This window comes from Eschrichtius robustus, chromosome 7 (assembly GCF_028021215.1).
Source record: "Eschrichtius robustus isolate mEscRob2 chromosome 7, mEscRob2.pri, whole genome shotgun sequence".
In the NCBI taxonomy this organism is placed as follows: domain Eukaryota; kingdom Metazoa; phylum Chordata; class Mammalia; order Artiodactyla; family Eschrichtiidae; genus Eschrichtius; species Eschrichtius robustus.
The window spans coordinates 8301865-8320933 of record NC_090830.1 but is presented as its reverse complement, the minus strand read 5'-3'; the positions used below and the strand labels follow the sequence as shown (position 1 = coordinate 8320933).

The following is a 19069-nucleotide window of genomic DNA, read 5'->3' as shown; positions in this document are numbered from 1 at the left end:
TTTATTTTATGGTCATCTTGTCCCAGTATCCAAATATATCCCAGGTAGCACAATAAACACCCCTTCTAGGTAGCACAAAAAATAATAACTCTGTTTAGAAGTCTGAAGTCATGTCATACGGTGTCATCATTGGCAATGCTGCATTTCATGTGAATAAGTTGGCGTAAAGCAGCTGGTTTGTTTTAATAGTGAAAAATAAATACCCTTACCTAGGGAGCCTAGTTTGGTAACATGTTTTATAGTGTTGTATCTCCTAAAAATTGACTCTTAAGATTTTGTTGTATATTTGGTACAAAGCTGCCTCCTAGGTTAACATGTAAACAGAATGCACCATTAAGAATTTTTCTAGTTGTAATTCTTTCTATTCTCCTAAGATATGAGAAAATCACTTCCCAACCAAGTTTTGTAACGATGTTCTGTTTAAAAGTTAGACATTATCTGGACTGGGATTTTGATAACTTCAACCAGTTATGACAAAGGATGCAATCTCCATATCCAACTGAAGGCCAAGGTCTGTTGAGTTTGTTAGAATAAGAGTATTTGAGTGACTTACTACAAATAACAAATGCTGGAGAGGGTGTGGAGAAAAGGGAACCCTCCTACACTGTTGGTGGGAATGTAAGTTGGCATAACCACTATGGAGAACAGAATGGAGGTTCCTCAGAAAACTAAAAATAGAATTACCATATGACCCAGCAATCCCACTCCAGGGGCGTATACCCAGACAAAACTATAATTCAAAAAGATACAGGCATCCCTGTGTTCATAGCACCACTATTCACAATAGCCAACACATGGAAGCAACCTAAATGTCCGTCAACAGATGAATGGATAACAAAGATGTGGCACATATATAAAATGGAATATTACTCAGCCATAAAAAAGAATGAAATAATGCCATTTGCAGCAACATGGATGGACTTAGAGATTATCATACTAAGCGAAGTAAGTCAGAAAGAGAAAGACAGATACCGTATGGTATCACTTATATTTGGAATCTAAAATAGGACACAAATGAACCTATCTATGAAACAGAAACAGACTCACAGACATAGAGAACAGACTTGTGGTTGCCAAGGGGGAAGGGGTGGGTGGGGAAGGGAAGGATTGGGAGTCTGGGGTTAGCAGATGCAAACTATTATATATAGATGGATAAGCAACAAGGTCCTACTGTATAGCACAGGGAACTATATTCAATATCCTGTGATAATGGAAAAGAATATGAGAAAAGAATATATATATATATACACTTATATATATATATACTGAGTCTCTCTGCTGTATAGCAGAAATTAACACAACATTGTAAAGCAACTATACTTCACTAAAGAAAAAAAGAGTATTTGAGTGACTTAAAAAAAGACTGTCACAGGTGTGTACTGCATACCTCTGGGGACAACATTCACATGGCCAACAGTGTGGCTCTGAGCTCAGAAAAAAATCTTACGCTCATTGAAGAACAACAAAGCACAACATAATATAAGCATCAGATTGTGTTATTCTAAAACTATAATGTCTCTCTTATTTTTGTATCTTGGCTTCTGTATGAGAAAGAACGGTTGAACAGGGAACTAATAACTGTTTCTTTCTTGGGTAAGTTTTAGTCAGGCAGGTAAAAGGCTGCCCTCATTGAAGGAAAGGAAGGCAAATGAGAACTTCAGGATGTTTGACTTCAAGTTGCTGTGAACCTCGGCATCACTACAGTGGCACAAAGCTAGGAATAGGCTCCTAGAAACCTTTGAGTCTAAGAAAAGACAAGCAGAGAAAATTTGAAGGTTTCTTTTGGGTTAGTCAAGTTTTGGACTAGGTGAATAAAATTCATCTTTACGTTGTTCTCAAATTGTGTATTTTTTTCTGTAAATATAATCATTACATGTTAGTACTGGAAGAGAACGTAGACATCACCTAAGCGAGGGTTCTTAGCTTTTTATTGCCTCTGACAGTTCGTTGAAATCTCTGGCCTCCTCTCGGTGTAACGTTTATAAGTGCACAAATTAAAATTACACAGATTGACAAAGGAAACCAAGTATATTGAAATGTGGTTATCAAAATATTATAAAATAGGTTTTCGATAAAGTAATATGTTTCTTTATGAACTCATTAAATAAAAGATCTAGTACTTGGTCTAATAATTATTGAGAAGAAAAGACGTGTCTAAATATTTTTAAATAGCTGCAACAGCTGTAATGTGATATGAAAATACCTGAAATCTTTATTGGTGACAAAATCGTAGCTACTACTAATCCTAGTGTTTGTTGCTTAGATTACTGGTTGAAAGGAATGCTAAATTTCAGTTAGAAGTTGGTAAAAATAAAGGTGAATTTTCTCCCATCCAATTTACAGATTTTCTTTTCTGATTTCCATAGTAAATGACTACATGACTTTTTTTAAAAAAGGAAAAATAAAGAAAACCAACCTAATCTCGCCACAATACTTATAAATAAATAATTCCCCTTGACTTATGTATTGCTTCAAAAGACCTTAATTGTGTAGTATATATATTCAGAAATCCTTGGAGCCAAAAGGAACCTTGAGAGACCATGTAATAAATGTACTCATCGTCTGTACAGATCTTTTCTTTTTTCCTTAAACCTTCAGATATATATTCCACCACTCCCCTTTGACCCTGTAACCCATATTCATTTTGTTTTAAAAGGCCAATGATTAATAAGTGCTTCATATTTTATTAGACCAATAAGTTATCACACACACACCCCAAAATGGCTCTGCGGTTTTGTGTGTCTGTATTTATGTGTATCTGTGCATGTGTAGGTGTATGCATATATGTGTGTATATATATACACACACACACAAATACATATACACTGTGTATGTGTATACAGCCTTCACATATTTAGTTTTGTATTACCTTTAACTCTCTGATTTCTGGAAAAAAGAGTACTACCAATATCTTGACTGCTTAGCTGAGCCCTATCTAGATAGCTCTGATAATAGGAATTAATCCCGTCTAGTCAAGATTCAGAGAAGAGCAGTGTCTTTATTTTCTTAAAACCTTTGGTGTGCCTCTGTCATCTTATCATCTTGTATGTACTTTTTTTTTTTAATTGGGGTATAGTTGCTTTACAATGTTGTGTTAGTTTCTGCTGTACAATGAAATGAATCAACTATATGTATACATATATCCCCTCCCTCTTGGACCTCCCCGCCCCCCATCCCACCCCCTAGGTCACCACAGAGCACCGAGCTGAGCCCCCGGCGCTATACAGCAGGTTCCCACCAGCTATCCATTTTACACATGGCAGCGCTCGTACGTCAATCCCAATCTCCCAGTTCTTCCCCCTGCCCCGCCCTGTGTCCACATGTCCGTTCTCTACGTCTTCCTCTCTATTCCTGCCCTGCAAATAGTACTTCTTATCTGAAACCTCCAGCACATTGTATCTACATTCAAAGTAGCTGTTTCATCGTGGCATGTAACAACACACTAACAAGTGGGAGCCATGCATTGCTTTAGCATTTTTTACATTTATGTTTCACCAAAATGTTGACCACAGAATCTGGACATCATTCTGAGAAAAGAGGAGAAAAATTACTAGTCACATGATTCCCAGCAGTCCTTGGGTTTAGAGACCATGGTAATGGAAACTGAATTTCTGTCTGTAACATTAGCATATGGTAATCAGAGCTCTCGGATTGGAACGCTGTTTAAGGAACTCACTTTTGTAATGAAATCTGTGAATAGCATCCAGGTGGGCCCTCTTCCCGGTAAACTTGAACTAAGTATCTGAATCTCCAGATACTTACAGAGTGACATGAAGAGAATTAAGAGTATTATTTCCCCCTGATATTTATGCTGCTTATGGTGTTTTGTAAAGCAACTCCCTTGTTCCAAGCCATGTGTATGTCCTGCTGCACTTAGAAATATGTGCAAGTGTCTTGCTGTGACATGCTTATCACTATTTCGTGGTCAAGGTGACGTTCGTCATGTTTGTATGCACTGGATATTTTTTATCTTTATTTCAGAATCAAAGGATGTTTTTATTGTTTCTTATTTAACAAAAAACGAGATTTGTGATAAGTGACCATGTGGTTTATCTATCTACTGTAGAAAATGCTTGACTACCTCAAGGAGAAAAAGGATGTGGGCTTCTTTCAGAGCCTTGCTGGCCTGATGCAGTCATGCAGGTAAGCACATGCTTTTCTTGCTTTGGTTCCACTCAATGGTTGTACTTTTTAAAGTACTTGTTTTACGTTACCGAAAGCACTTATACATAGAAGAATTTTTAATGATTAAACACACTTTTAAGTGGGACAAAAGTGTGGAAGTGTCTTATGTTCTATCTTGCTGTTAGGTGTTAGTAATGTCTTAATTAATAATTGTTCCACGTTAATAATGTCTTAAAATAGTCTACCCTGTGCTTAAATAGGAACCTTGGAGAATTAATGTGTATTCTGCATACCTGGAAATGAGTAGTGTATGATTTTTAAAAGACAAAAAACAAAATTCTTCTTCATTTTATCTGGGAGCCATTAGACCACTTCTCATCTGCCCTAAATGAATGAGCCTTAGCCATGATCATCATGATCACATTCATCATTTCCTGTTTTTTACAGTACTTGAAATCATTCTGACAGCATTTGGCTAAGGAACCCGCCACATACTTAATGTTATTATTCCAACTGGAAAAACATGATCATTCTAATTATATTTCAGTATGTCTGCTAGCTTTGTAACGTTCTCCCAAAGTTGAAACCCATCAATGCCATATGCTTGACTTTCACATGGATCATGTCAGTGTGGACCCTGGAGAGAAACTAGTCTGCTACTAGAAAAATATGGTTGGTAGGCATGGAGTCAGTGTATGTTTTCAGTATCTGATAACATTTGGTTCACGTTTCACGATACTCAGTTTTTAGACATTTGCTCTCCTGAAGAAAGAAAACGTTCTGTTAGGCCTCTAAATGTTCTCCTCCCTGTTATTGCAGTGTCCTTGACCTAAACGCATTTGAGCGACAAAACAAAGCTGAAGGACTTGGGATGGTGACCGAGGAAGGATCAGGTATTGATCACTTAAATTAAAAGCATCACGTGTCCCCACTTCTTCCCTGAAATTACCTTTGCAATACAGAGAGATACAAGGTTATCTTTAAAGGGACACAGTGCTTACGTGACTCATTTAAAAGTTCATAGTTAGACACTCATTCAGGTCACACCCAAAACCCAATCTTCCATGTTGGTCATTGACTCCTTTTTATTCCAGACCTACTGTCAGTGGCCTTTCCCCTAGTTGGGTAGTAAGTAAATAAATATCCCTTATTAGAGAATTATCTATAAAATTCTAAAGCCCATGGATGAGCCACATTAGAAAATGTTTGACTTTCTTTGGCCACTTTAGCAAACTGTCAGGCTTTCAAATTCTTCTGTCTCCTTAGGATAGTGATGCTTTCAGATCCTTCAATCCACCACTAGTGGATCCTTCAATCCACCACTAGTCTTACTGTCTCCTCTCTTTTAGCCCAATTATCCTTCTATCTCATATATCCATGTCTTTGCAAGTCCAAATTGTTTAATGAAATAAAGAGTAATTTTTGTGTTTAAATAACTCTGATCACTTAATTTACATGTGCATGACAATAATGACTCACCTAATCTTAGAGCTTTTCTCTCTATAAATAGATGTATGAACTAGAAAATTTAGCACACAGTGCATTTAAAGCAGAAATAACTATAGTTGCGCATTCGTTTTGGTATTTATTAAGAAGAAAGTATCTTCACTATTTTTGGTTTTGATTTGTTTTTATTCTTTTGTGTTTGATTTTTAAATTAATTTAGTTTGAGTAAGGCCCTGTGTGTTTATCTGTTTTTGTTTGTTTGGTCTGGTTTGGAGTTGTCATCTTATCAGTGTATTAGTTTTGGAACATTGGGTCTTCTATAAAACTAATCTTATTGCAAAAACTAAATTTTCTCCCCTCTGCCATTTGTAGTCTGCTTGCCTTTCTGAAATATTTTAGAACTAACTAATCTCTCTAATTATCTCTGTATATTTTTGTTCTCACAATAGGAAAAAAAGTTAGCTGCATTTTTCTTCCGGTATTTTAAAGATTATCATTTATACATATGCTAACGCTGCTGCTTCTGTATATTTCACCTGTGTAATTTTATTTTCTGCTTGGCATTTGAATGTATAGGTTCAGTAATCAAGTATTCGTCACACAGTTATTTAATTGGGTTAGCTACCTTCAAGAAAAATCACCAGCAGAATTCTGAACTCACTTAGGTTTTTTGAAAATGGACATCAAGCCAAATGTCTTCATTACTAACCTTTGTGTCGACAGTTAACAATACCTGGCCTTGAGGGGCCCATCTGGAGAACTCAGAGTCATGACAAATCCCAGGTCCCATTAACTGCATGCCTCTAATGTCTCACAGAAGTCCTGTGCATTTTCCAGCTGGAAAGTGCCTAAAAATGAGTCAGTTCTCTATCCAAAGTCTGACTTCCCTGTCATGGAATTAGAAATCAATTTCATTTTCCCCTGCAGTTTTTACCTAATGTACCAGAGGCTCTGAACACAATTCCATTAATCATTCTGAATCACTCTTTACATCAGCTCCGCACAAAGAAATAGCGACCACACAGGTTTATTTTACTGGGCCTCCTAGGCTTTGTCAACCAGATACAGATGAGAATAACATTTGTGAGTCCCAAATCAGAAATCACTTGATGAGAGTGACCCTCCTAATGTGAGAATTAGTTCTGTCTCTCAATACGAGATTGGTTTGATTAGTTTATTCTTTTTAAAGAGGCACACAAAAATAATTGCCCAAATTGATTAACACGTTTTCCATTTTATTTCCTTACAAACAGCAAAGCAAAAACAAACTCTCAACTTCTTTCTTTTTCCCATTTCCTTTTCTTTCAACTACCGTCAATGTACTATTCTCCCTTCCTCAGTCATCACTCATGAGCGTGGTAATTATTAAAAATGAACTGCCTTTTCTTCATTTGCTCCTTTATTTGTTGTTAGCTTTGTGTACAGTCTTGATAATGACAGTTTTTATGCATTTTTTCCTTTTATAGACCCTTTTAACAAGTAGATTGTTTACTTTCCATCATTATGCATCCTTTTCCTTTTAAAACTTATGTATCAAGCTTTCCTTTTTTTTTTTTTTTTTCCTCATCCTATGAGGATGTGCAGTTATTAACATATTAGACCTGAAGGGGCAACAAGCATTTAAATGATGGTTTTAGATTTGTTTGGTTCTGTTCTTTCATTTAAAAAAAGTTCTGGTGGACCCAGTGTTTGCAGCTGTTGTGTAAATGAATGAATGTGTGCAATAGACTCCCTGTGGCATTTCTGTCTTGGACATACTGTGGCTTTATGGCTGCACCAAGTGGTGCACGGGAAAATCAGTGCCGATCCAGTGTGTGCTATGAATGGCTGGGTCTCATCTTAGCCATTGGGCTCTGCCACTTCCCTTCCAAGTATTGAGAGATCTATACAGTTTTTCTCTATTCCTTTGAAAATATCACACATTAAAAACCTTCTACCATAAAAACAAATTTTCATTCTTGAGACCGCATTTAAAGAACAGTAGAAACAGTAGCAAATGTTTACTCTTCAAGCTAGGATAATAACAAAGATGGCATTGGTATTGCAAAGTAGTCTCTAAAAGACATGACATACAATGGTAATAAAGAAGGGATGAGATTTTTTGAATAGTACCTAGTATGTCAACAGGGCTTCAGAGATTAAGTTGTGCTTTCTGAATACACACTGTTGCCTTCATCAACATATCTTTTAGGAGAATATGCAGTGACAACTCATTCGCTGTAATGAATGGTACACTATTTCCCAGATTGAGAACACCTATACTGACTCTATCTTTTGGCATATTTTTAAAATTTCTGTTACGTGACCATTCTTTTAAGCTCCTGCAACTATTAAGAAAAGTTTGTACTCTCGAAGGAGAAAGAACATTGGTCATCCCTCTTGGAAAACATAGAAAAGGCTGAAAAATCTAAATCTGTTAGTGATATCCTTGCTTCAAAGCTTGAGGCTTGTGCAGTATAGGCTCAGGACTGGGAAAATAATCTGATAGATCTAAATCTCCATCCTAACCAATTATCTTTATTAAGCTAAATCTCTTCCTGATGATGATAAAATGACCATAAATTATATTGCCATGGAAACTGTATAACTTGAATACACGAACTTTTTCATACCCACAACTTTCCCATGAGGTATTTTCCCTATTTTATAAATAAGGAGAGTGAGGGAGAGAAAGATAACATGGCTTGTCCAGGGTCACACAGCGAAGTGGCAGGGTCAAGGCTGAAATGCAGGCCTTCTTCCCGTCTTTAATTTGCCCATTCCACATGCCTACTCTCTTAACCCCCATCCTTCAGTAGTCTTTGGGGGGCTTATTTTGTGTCCAGCATGTTGGCTTAGGTAGAATTGTTGGTCCCTTAATGTAACGTCTCCCTTCAAAGACACCCATCTATTGCCGATTTTTGCATCCACTGTTGAAGTTTTAATATCACTTTTAAGCTTTTTATGGTTACACGTGACATTCCTCATCTGGTGTTGAGATACCGTTAGGGAATATGTGCTTCTTTAAAGTTTGTATACAGCTGTCCCTCTATATCCATGAGGGGTTGGTTCCAGGACCCCCCCTCTTCCCCCCCCACCCCCCTCAGATATCAAAATCCACAGATGCTCAAGTCCCTGTTATAAAGTGGCATAGCACGGTCACACCGCTGTATCTGCAGATACAGAAGGACAGCTGTATCTGGATCTCAGACTAATTGTTTATATTCCTTTCTCTACACTGTTGCTGTCCTGTAGCCCTATCCCACCTTACTAAATTTCTCCCATTTCTACAAAAGCCTGGAACTCCCCCTTGTTTTTTTTTTTTTTTTAAAAAAACGGTTCTTAAGCAAATGTGTTTAGATGTGTCACATGTTCAGTGTTGTCCTCTCTGTGTATTTTTTAGTCCTATGTGTTTTCTTTTAACATAGAGTGAAGTTCAAAACCAAAAACCTATATCAATCTTTGAAATTTCATTCCATCCTTGGAGTTTTAATTTGTTTTTCCTCAGTACCATTTAACCTCATTAGTAATTCATGATGAGCTTGAAAGTGTAATTTTCCTTCTTTCAAATGTCTTCTTGGAATATAGTCGAAGATACTGCATTTTATTTTTGATCATTTTGCAGGAATCCTTGACTTCGTAAGCAAGATGAAATTGCGAAGCTGATCTGATTCCTCAGAAATTGTTTGATTTTCTAAAATGTTGTATAAAACATTAATACAAGTTAAGCTTCTCAAATTTCCACCTGTAACTGATAATAGGTTGCATTGAGGTTCTTGCTGATATATTTATAGTGACCTCATGAAGTTTACGTGAAGTTGAAGAAAAAAGGATTCCTTTTAATTAATTAATGAAAGGGATAATTAAAGCAATCTTTAAATATTGGCTACCCTAATTTTTCGTTAGTGTTTTTAGTGCTTAATTATTTATTGGCCTTCTCCCGCCCCAGATTTTCAAAGTATTTTCCCAGGTGTAATCCAGTGCTAACATCTGGGTTCTGACTATATTACTCTGCAGTTCCTGTGGGTAAACTTTCTCTTCAAGAAAAAGCCTGTAGTTCATGGCACTAAATAGATTTTTTTTTTTTAACATCCTTGCAGTTTTTAAACTTTGAAGCAGTCATTTAAATTTGAGTGGCTATTACGTGCTAGACACTGTCCTAGGCACTGGCGTTCTACAGGAGTCCAGTATTGTGTAGACAGACTTGTAAACAAGCAACTTCAGAACAGTGCCCTCTGTGTAAGAGAGAACCGAGTTGATACTTAGCTGCCAGGGATGGGGAAGTATCACCATAGACATAACACGTAGCCTGAAGTAGAAGTTTATCTGGTAGATAAGGAAGGCAAAGAAGGGCATTCCCGTGGAAGGGATCAACATCAGCCTATGCAAAGTTTAAGGTACAAAACATGTCAGAGGACGGTAACCAACCTGGTGTGGCTGAAGAGAAATGAACCCCTTAGAAGATGGAAAGATAGTTTGTGAGAGGCGCCGAAGGACCTTCTTTGCTCTTCCCAGGAATTTGTACTTTCTTTCTGAGACCCTGGAGAGCCATTAAATAAGTAACACTTAAGTGATACATTATGTTTTGTGTGATGATCCGCCTGGAATTAAACTCCTACATTCGCTGTTCGAAATGCTTCCAGTAGAACCTACTAACACTAAAAGGCACAGATCTCTCCTTCCTCAGTAATGCTAGTGTATTAAATAGACATGGGGTTCTCCAAAGAGAGTGGTCACCACCATTTCCTTCACGGCAGCTGGGGAACTCTGCTTAGCGATAGATTGCAGGGAATTCTTCAGAGTGTGCTTTCCATAATTACCGTTACAGGAGTCAGTCTGTTGATCAGGAAGAGTGTTATAATTGGATTGCCTGTAGCTGCTGTTGTCAGCAACAGGGTGTAAGATGGGTGTCCCATGTGAAGGCACGGAGATCAGTTAGGATGCTGGTGGATGGAATGGGTGTTGGACATTAAGGATTTCAGTTAGAGTAATGACAGCTGAAAAGCACTAAGAGAAGGCTACAAGAAGATGCAAACTACTGAATATTAGATATGGGATGGATAAACAACAAGGTCCTACTGTACAGCACAGGGAACTATATTCAATACCCTGTGATAAACCATAATAGAAAAGAATGTATATATATATATAACTGAGTCTCTTTGCTGTACAACAGAAATTAATACAACATTGTAAATCAACTATACTTCAGTTAAAAAAAAGAAAGAAAAAAAAGAGACGGCTATAAGAGAAACAATCTGCAAATCATGTTTGAAAGCAAAAGATTTCTTCCCCCACAGCTAACCTATAACTTTAATTCTGTTTTCCATCGGTCACACCTAACTTTTTTCACACACAGTGGTCATTGGTATTATCTAGGAATGCATTTTATACACTGGTGTCAGGTTGTTACCTTAGATTAAATACATGTACTTAATGGAATTATGAATGATTTATCATATCCACAACCCACCAGTGTTCTATATTTTAGAAATCTAAAGGTTTTTTTTTAATGACTTCATGCCATTAAAACTTCACATTTATTCCTACTGTGCTTTGCATATTTCAAAGCAGTTGTACTTGTTTGGACCAATTTGATTCTCCCAACAGCCCTATGAATTCAGGAAGTCAGGAGACTGTTAATTTCCATATCAACATGATGAAACAAAGACTCAGAAAGGTGTGAATTGACTTTTCTAAAGCCACGTGTCTAGAATATGGTTTTCCTTGGGTTCTAAAATTCATAAAAACAAGTTAGGAGTTCACAATTTAAATCATGTACAGTAAGTGTAATGATTGTTAGTCAGAGATTGATTACTGATGTGAGCTCTATGAAGTGTAGAAACTATGGCACACTGGATGGATTCGGAAGGACCATACAGTATCGAAATTACCTGTTTATTGCCTGACTGTGACCTTCTTGAGGTTAGGGATTGTGTCCATTGGTCTTTTTTGTCCCTAGCACCTCACAAGGTGCCCAGCATATACGAGACTGTGAATGTTTGCTGAAGTTTACTGAATTCAAGTCCTTTACCTGTTAATAGCTGTAGGACAGTAGTCAAGTTACTTAATTCCTCAGTTGTTTACCAAACCACAAGATGGGATCGTATCACCTCATTTGTAAGATTTTTGTAAACCTGAAATGAAATGATGAGAAAATATATCTAGCACAATGCCTAGCCACACCATAGTCACTAACTAAATGTTAATCGTAAATCCATATCAAATTTTTTATTCTTCGTTAGTTGAGTTGTAATATTATTCAAGCAGCCATATTTAGACCATTTAAGCAATGATATGAAAACTACCCACATGGAATCAAATACCTGACTTTTCACTATTTAAAAATATTTTTAACCTTTATCCTTCAGTATTTTCATATACAAAATAAATATTAAAGTCCTCTAAAGATTAGTAAGTCATCAGAATTATTTCCTCCATGGCAATGGGGGGCTCTTGAGAGCTGTTTAACAATAGATTACAGGGAATTATTTGATGCAGCCAGTGTCATGTTTCATGCTACTCACCGTTTTATCTCTGCATCATTAGACATGCTGACCCTACAATGATGGGGAGCTTAGTCTTCTGATGCTATTTCAATTGTTTATATATATATAGTAGTCTTTTTATTTATTTCATTAATTTTAGAACAGTTATTGATAATTAATTATTAACAGTTAAATCAAGCTTTGTCTGGAGATAAGTCTGCAGACTTTGAGCTATATCCATGGATATTCTAAGTAAAAATTCTAAGTAAAAACAACTGTGTTTATTGAACTTAAACACTTGTGTACTTTTCTGTTAGTTGGATAAACCAGTTGTGAGTAGAAAAGCCTTTAAAAGTGTGTTAACTTTATTAGATCTCTAAATGAGGAATTACTTTTTATTGGTAGCTTGAACAAATAAGGTCTACCTAATATTATTTCCAGGTGAAAACGTATATTTTTGAAAATATTTGGTCCATTAAAATTAAGGTGGCTTTTTGAAAATATAAACACAATTAATACCTATGTTCACATAACTATATTTATCACGTAGGCATGTTGTTCCCATCTTTATTTAGTGTCATTACCACTGCTACTAATAATATTAACCTCTCCACAATTGATAAAAAACGGTCATATAGATTGTGCAGAGCCAGTGAGGTAGACAGTGTACGCTTTCCATTCATTTTATAGGTGAGGAAACTGAGGCACAGAGAACAAATTCGTCATCACAACAGTACTGAAATAACTCTCCCTTTATTACAGTGTTAGAAATTATAAGCCCCTTATCATTAAAAATAAAACCAAAGGAATGCCCTTCACACTATCTACATTTGGCCATCATGCAGCTGTTGCAAATAATATTTTTAAAATATAAGAGCACTTTCAACTACATTTTACTCCATTTTGTTATTTATTATTAACCTTAGTCTCCATCTTACAATGGAATTTCTTTTGCATACATCACAAAATAGACTGTTGCTCGTGTACCTTCTGCAGACATAAAGCCATCATCCATCTCTGTTCCTGCACTGCCTACATGCAGCATGGGCAATGGCAGCATTTTAATCATATACTAACGTGTTCATTAAGCAATAGCACCTTAGTCGATATGATTAACCTGGTGTCAATTGATGGTAAATGAAGGCTTGACCTGCCCCTCCCCCCCCCACACCTTTCCCTCTTGTTCTGCTGTGTGCAGCGTGTCCTATGTAAGTGAAGTTACTCGTATGTGTTTCGGTATACAGTCCGGAAAATACTGTGCATGCCAACAAAAAAAAAAAAACCCTTATGTTATAAATCAATGTGCATCGTACAGAGCATTTTCAGGCACACTGGTAGACTACATGTTAATTTATTTCTGTGTTAACTTTTCTGAATACTTTCTACCAAGGGTTACTTACTCCACACTGAATATGTGAACATTGAAAGTATGTCCGTGGTTTTATTGATTCAATTTTCTGAAAAACGAAAAAACCAAAACAAAACATCTTAGATGGGTTCACAAGGAAAGAGTCAATAAGTCTGTGTAACTAACTCATAATAGTTTGATTTAAATAGCATTCTAAAGTATCTTCATGAAATGATACTAAGTGTAATCAATGAAGAGTTTAGTTTATTAGCCTAGACTGTTCCCTTTTTTCCTATCCTGTCATGAACGTGAACATGGAGGAATGGGCTTATCAGCCATGTATTGAGATTCAAAACAATGTGCATTTAACACATTAAACTTGCCACATCGCATTTGTAGACGTGGTGATCTTAATTTGGTCACCAAATATAATATCTTGCAGGCTAACAGGGAAACCAGTACAGTGATTTTATGTACTTTTTTTAATGTTTATATTAGTTTTCAAAATGGTTTTGCTTCCTAACCCTCCCATTATATGAAGCCTCTCACTTTGAAAGTCACAGACTGCAGACTGGTAAGTCCATCAACTCTCTGTCATTATGATCATTCATAATTTTAGTTCCAGTAAACACATGATCATTTGATCATTGCATAGTTTTCTTTCTTAGCCCAAAGTATTTCCAGTCTGAAAAGTTATTATTTTTTTTAAATACATGAGTATATTCATTCACTTGCCAAACAACATTTCTTTCTTTTTTTTTTTTTTTTTTTTTTTTTGGTCATTTTGCTTTCTAAACAAATTGAGATTCCAGAGCATACACTCATAATGTTGACAGTGTTTTTTTTCACGGACACTCTATGCTTTTAAAATCAGCTTTCATTTGTGTGGTGCCTGTTTTTTGTTCGTTTCCTTCTTTGTGTTTTTGCTTTCAAAGTAACTTGTGATCAAGATACATTTAAATTGAAATGTAGGTGAAAGATCGGAACCCTTTTCTGAGGCTTCATCCTTGCCCCACATGTATAGTTAGTGTTGAAATGATGCAGAGCACCTCCTATGGCACTGAGATGTCCTCCTTCTCACATTTCTTTGTTAGATTTAGCTCTCCTAGCAGGAGCCAGCGAAGTTTATCTTTTGGTTTAGTATTTCGAATTACTTCTGCTTGTCAGTTCTTCCTCCTCTGGAAGGAATGCTCCAACCAACGAGCCCTCTATTTAGACAAGCTCATGAGAGAGTTAAGTGAAATGAGTTAAAAAACATTTTCCAGTCATCCAGAGTTTTCACAAAAATCCTTTAATTAATATTTGAATAAAAGAAACTCTTGGTCCTGTTTTATATATGTACTGAATACTTCTGCATTGAATCATTTGGTCAGACTCTGGGAACAAAGCAGATTTAACTTACACATTTGTAAGAGATGCAGAGATCATTCCTACACAAATCTTTCCAAAAAGAAAAAAAAGAAAGATAGAAAGAAAGAAAAAAAAAAAGTTTAAGTCTCTAATCTCTTCAGGTTGTTTCTAAAATGTTGCCAAACCCATGCTGCTACTTTTAACAGAGAGATATCTGAGTTTTTAAGATTCAAGTGTTCTTTTCTTACCAAGAAAAAGTGCATCTATCTGTCAAGCGCATGATCTTATGAGCTTCAGAGAGAAAAGTTGCTATGATTTGTGACTGTTTTGGGTTCAGAGTGATGCTAGATCAACATGCAAGTTTGATGGAGGTGGGGATAGAAAGGGAGGGCGAGGCTAAGGTGGTTGATAACATTGGGTCCCTCTGGACTTCCTGCAGGAGAAAAGGTTCTGCAGGATGACGAATTCACCTGTGACCTCTTCCGCTTCTTGCAACTGCTTTGTGAGGGACACAACTCAGGTTTGTGAGACCCCAGACCGTCGATGGTACCCAGGAATAAGCATTTTGAAGCAATAATAGGAGTCTGTTAGTTCCAATTATGCTGCTTCCCTTGGGTCAAGAAACAGTTCTTGAACATTACCTGCTGCGTAGGCGCTGGGAAATTTTCTATATTGCATTGCCTCTTTCAAAGTCCTTTGCTAGCCCTTTCACTTACTTCTTTTTTTTAATTAATTAATTTATTTATTTATTTTTGGCTGCATTGGGTCTTCGTTGCTGCGCACGGGCTTTCTCTGGTTGCGGCGAGGGCTTTCTCTAGTTGCGGCGAGTGGGGGCTACTCTTTATTGCGGTGCACAGGCTTCTCATTGTGGTGGCTTCTCTTGTTGCAGAACATGGGCTCTAGGGTGTGCGGGCTTCAGTAGTTGTGGCTCACGGGCTCTAGCGCACAGGCTCAGTAGTTGTGGCACACGGGCTCAGTAGTTGTGGCTTGCGGGCTGTAGCACACAGGCTCAGTAGTTCTGGCTCACGGACTTAGTTGCTCCGCGGCATGTGGGGTCTTCCTGGACCAGGGCTCGAACCCATGTCCCCTGCACTGGCAGGCGGATTCTTAACCACTGTGCCACCAGGGAAGTCCCTCACTTAATTCTTATTAGTTGTTCTCATGCTAGAGAAGACAGCTGATAGGTGAAGAAAGATGTAGATTAGATAGATAGCTATAGAGACATGCGTAGCTCTGTTTCTTTTTTTACCACTTATCTTACTGGGGGAATCTACTTCACTGTGTAACTTTGCATGATGTATTTACATTCATTGTTTATATATCTGGTTCTCCATCAAGCTTGTGTATCTGTGAAGGCAGGAACTTGATCTTGATTTTTGCTTCCCCAGCACTTAACACAGTACTAAGGAATAAGGGATTATGGAATAAATCATTTAATTACTCTGTCCTACAGGATGGAAGTCGTTTTCAGTCATTCACATGCCCAGAGCCCTAGAGTTAGGAATCAAGAAACAGGTGTTAGCAACCTCTTAGATGAAATTTGAATATTGATATTCTGTAAAGCACCTAGATTTGTTTTTGAGGTACTCACTTTTTATGGAAAATATAAATTATTCAATATTAAAACTATCAGATATAACAGTATACGTAGCCATGGTGATTTTGCTGGAGACATCATTTGCTTTTGGAGTTATTCAAAGAACTCATTTTAAATTTTTGGATGCGCTTTAATAACATCTTTTGATCTTACGTAGATTTTCAAAATTATCTGAGAACTCAGACTGGCAATAATACGACTGTCAACATAATCATCTCTACTGTAGACTACCTACTGAGAGTTCAGGTACGTTGCTTTACGTTAGTAACAAATTAAGGGGTTGGTTAGTTGGCAAGATATGGTGGAGTTGTGAAACTGACATGTTGAAATGTGTTTTGATTTATGAGGTCAGAATTTGTAGAGATATTTTGTCTTTGATCGCAGTCTTTCCCCAAGTCTTAGGTTGAAACTGCCACTATCGTCTTTGCCTCTGATCCTGGCTCTTACTTTGCTTATTTTCGTTCTATAAGTGGGAATATTTTTTTCCTACAGTTTTTAGCTTGATGGCATTTTAAATTCCTTTTCAATTTGTAAAGCATGAACATGCTCTGTTCCTTCTTCTACGGTTGGTAGATAAATAGGAGAATAATGTTTGAAACATTACTAAAAATGGGAAAGAAAGGCTTTCAAACTACCTACCATACACTTAAATTTAATAGCCTGAGGTTAGTTCTTTTCAGCTCTCGAAATATTTGCATTAATTTAAAAATTCAGCTTAACACTTCATCACTTAAAAGTATCTTTGATAGTGTAGTAATGTTTTACACGTTACTAGAACCGAATCTGAAGGTGTAGGCCTCTTCAGTAATAAGATTTTATATAACTTTTATTTTTCTCACTTTATTTATAAGGAAGTCAGGTATAGTACTTTTAAAAACTGCAAATTCAAACTCTGTTTCTCCCTTAATCTTTGCATATGTAAAAGCACAACACTCTTACTTAAAGCTTAATGAGAAAAAAAGTCCATTTTTGAAGCAGATATATCAAGAAGCATTGCTGAAAATATATTTGTGATTTTCAAAATCATGTCTCAAAACCTAAATGGTAGCCCAAATTGTATTATTCATTTAGGCAACTAAAGTTCCTTCAAAATATAAGTTAGTGTTGAAAATATCCTGTTTGGAAAGATTGATCTTAGTTAGATGTTTGTTTACAGTTGTTGTCAGTATTTATAAGGAGTCCAGCTAGTTTCTTCAGGGGCAGTTACACAAGCCAGGAACATCCTGGAATTCTCATCAGAGAAATGTTACTGGCTTTGTTGGAGAAAAAGGAGACCAAATGTCTGGAACCCAAAAATATTGTTCTATGATTTGTCTAATTTCTGTGCTCACATAGTAAACATCTAACTGCTCTATGGATAAATATGCATTAATGTTATGAATGTTTGTGAAGTTCAAGGTCATCAGAGACAGAAAGTCATTTTAAAAGCTAAGTTTTCTACTTCTAATCTTCTCTCCAGTTGTTATTTATATCTAGGGAGGATGTCGCCATATTTTATGTTTAGGGAAATCATTGAGAATAGTATTTACCTCGCAGATATTTTTGTTTGCTTCCAATCTGTTATTTAAAATGATTTCCTATTACTGAGTCCAGAACTGGACAGGTCTTTGGTAGCTTCAGATTGTGCCTTAATCCTATCATCTCTCTTTTCCAGGAATCAATCAGTGACTTCTATTGGTATTACTCTGGGAAAGATGTCATTGATGAACAAGGACAAAGGAATTTCTCCAAAGCGATTCAAGTAGCAAAACAAGTCTTTAACACGCTTACAGAGTATATTCAGGTAAACCTTTAAACATTTCTGTTATTTGAAGAAGGAAAGAAAGAGAGAAAAGAGAGTCAACTGGTAAGCGTTGAATTCCTTGGAAAAATGCAATATGCCTAAAGTATTTTCCTGCTCTCATCCACGTTCTTACTGACCCCTTCCATAGATTCTTAGCCAATTGGCCACTTAAAATACTCACTTGAGATGTGAATTTATATGGAATGAACCTGCTTTACCACTTGGCAGGTTGGGATATCATGAGCTCCTTCAAGGCATGAACCATGATGTTGACTCTGTCATACTTCCAGGGTCTGGTATATATATTAAGCACTCAATAAATATTAAGGAAGGAGGGGAGAGAAGAAGTGAAGGGGAGAGGGCAGAGTTGTAAACCACTTTTTATAGTATTCCAGTGAAAATAAGGAAGAAGTTTCATAGAAACTTTATGAAAAAGAAACGAGCATTTAAAAAGTTCATTTTAATACGTGTATGTGTGTATTGTTGACTGAAAAAAAAATGCCCAACCTAGGAGTTGAGAATTATGTTTTACTTAGAGGACTTACTGAGGACTTAAGCCCGGGATGCGGCCTCTCAGATAGCTTTGAGGGACTGCTCTGAAGAGGTAAGGGAGGCTATATAGGATATATAGAGTTTTTTGGCAAAAACAAGAAAACAAACAAACAACAACAAAAAAACCCAGGGAGTCCGAATGTCAAAAGATTACTATTAATTAAAGAAAATCAAACATCTCTTAAGTTAATGAATTTAGTGCTTTTCTGTGTATGGGAAGATGCAAGAATCTGGGCTCATTGAAATCATTCCTGATGTGAACCTTAATTACCTAGGGCCAGTATCCTGCTTTTCTCCATCCTGAATCCCCTCAGGGTGCACAGTCAGGGGGCAGCTGTAGTAGCTGATGTCTTGATGGCGGCAACATCCTTTGTTTACTGAAACGGCAGGCAACATTCTTT

At 36.7% G+C, this 19069-nt stretch overlaps 1 protein-coding gene across 1 annotated transcript in view; it reads left to right on the top strand.

Annotated features, from left to right (window-relative positions):
- The window catches only part of RYR2 (ryanodine receptor 2), a 535211-nt gene that overhangs the window by 458371 nt on the left and 57771 nt on the right, over positions 1–19069 (top strand). Inside the window, exons 84-88 of the mRNA XM_068548931.1 lie at positions 4067–4143; positions 4945–5018; positions 15176–15256; positions 16491–16579; positions 17988–18116. Of these exons, the coding sequence (XP_068405032.1) occupies positions 4067–4143; positions 4945–5018; positions 15176–15256; positions 16491–16579; positions 17988–18116 (450 nt within the window). The remainder of the gene's footprint in view (positions 1–4066; positions 4144–4944; positions 5019–15175; positions 15257–16490; positions 16580–17987; positions 18117–19069) is intronic.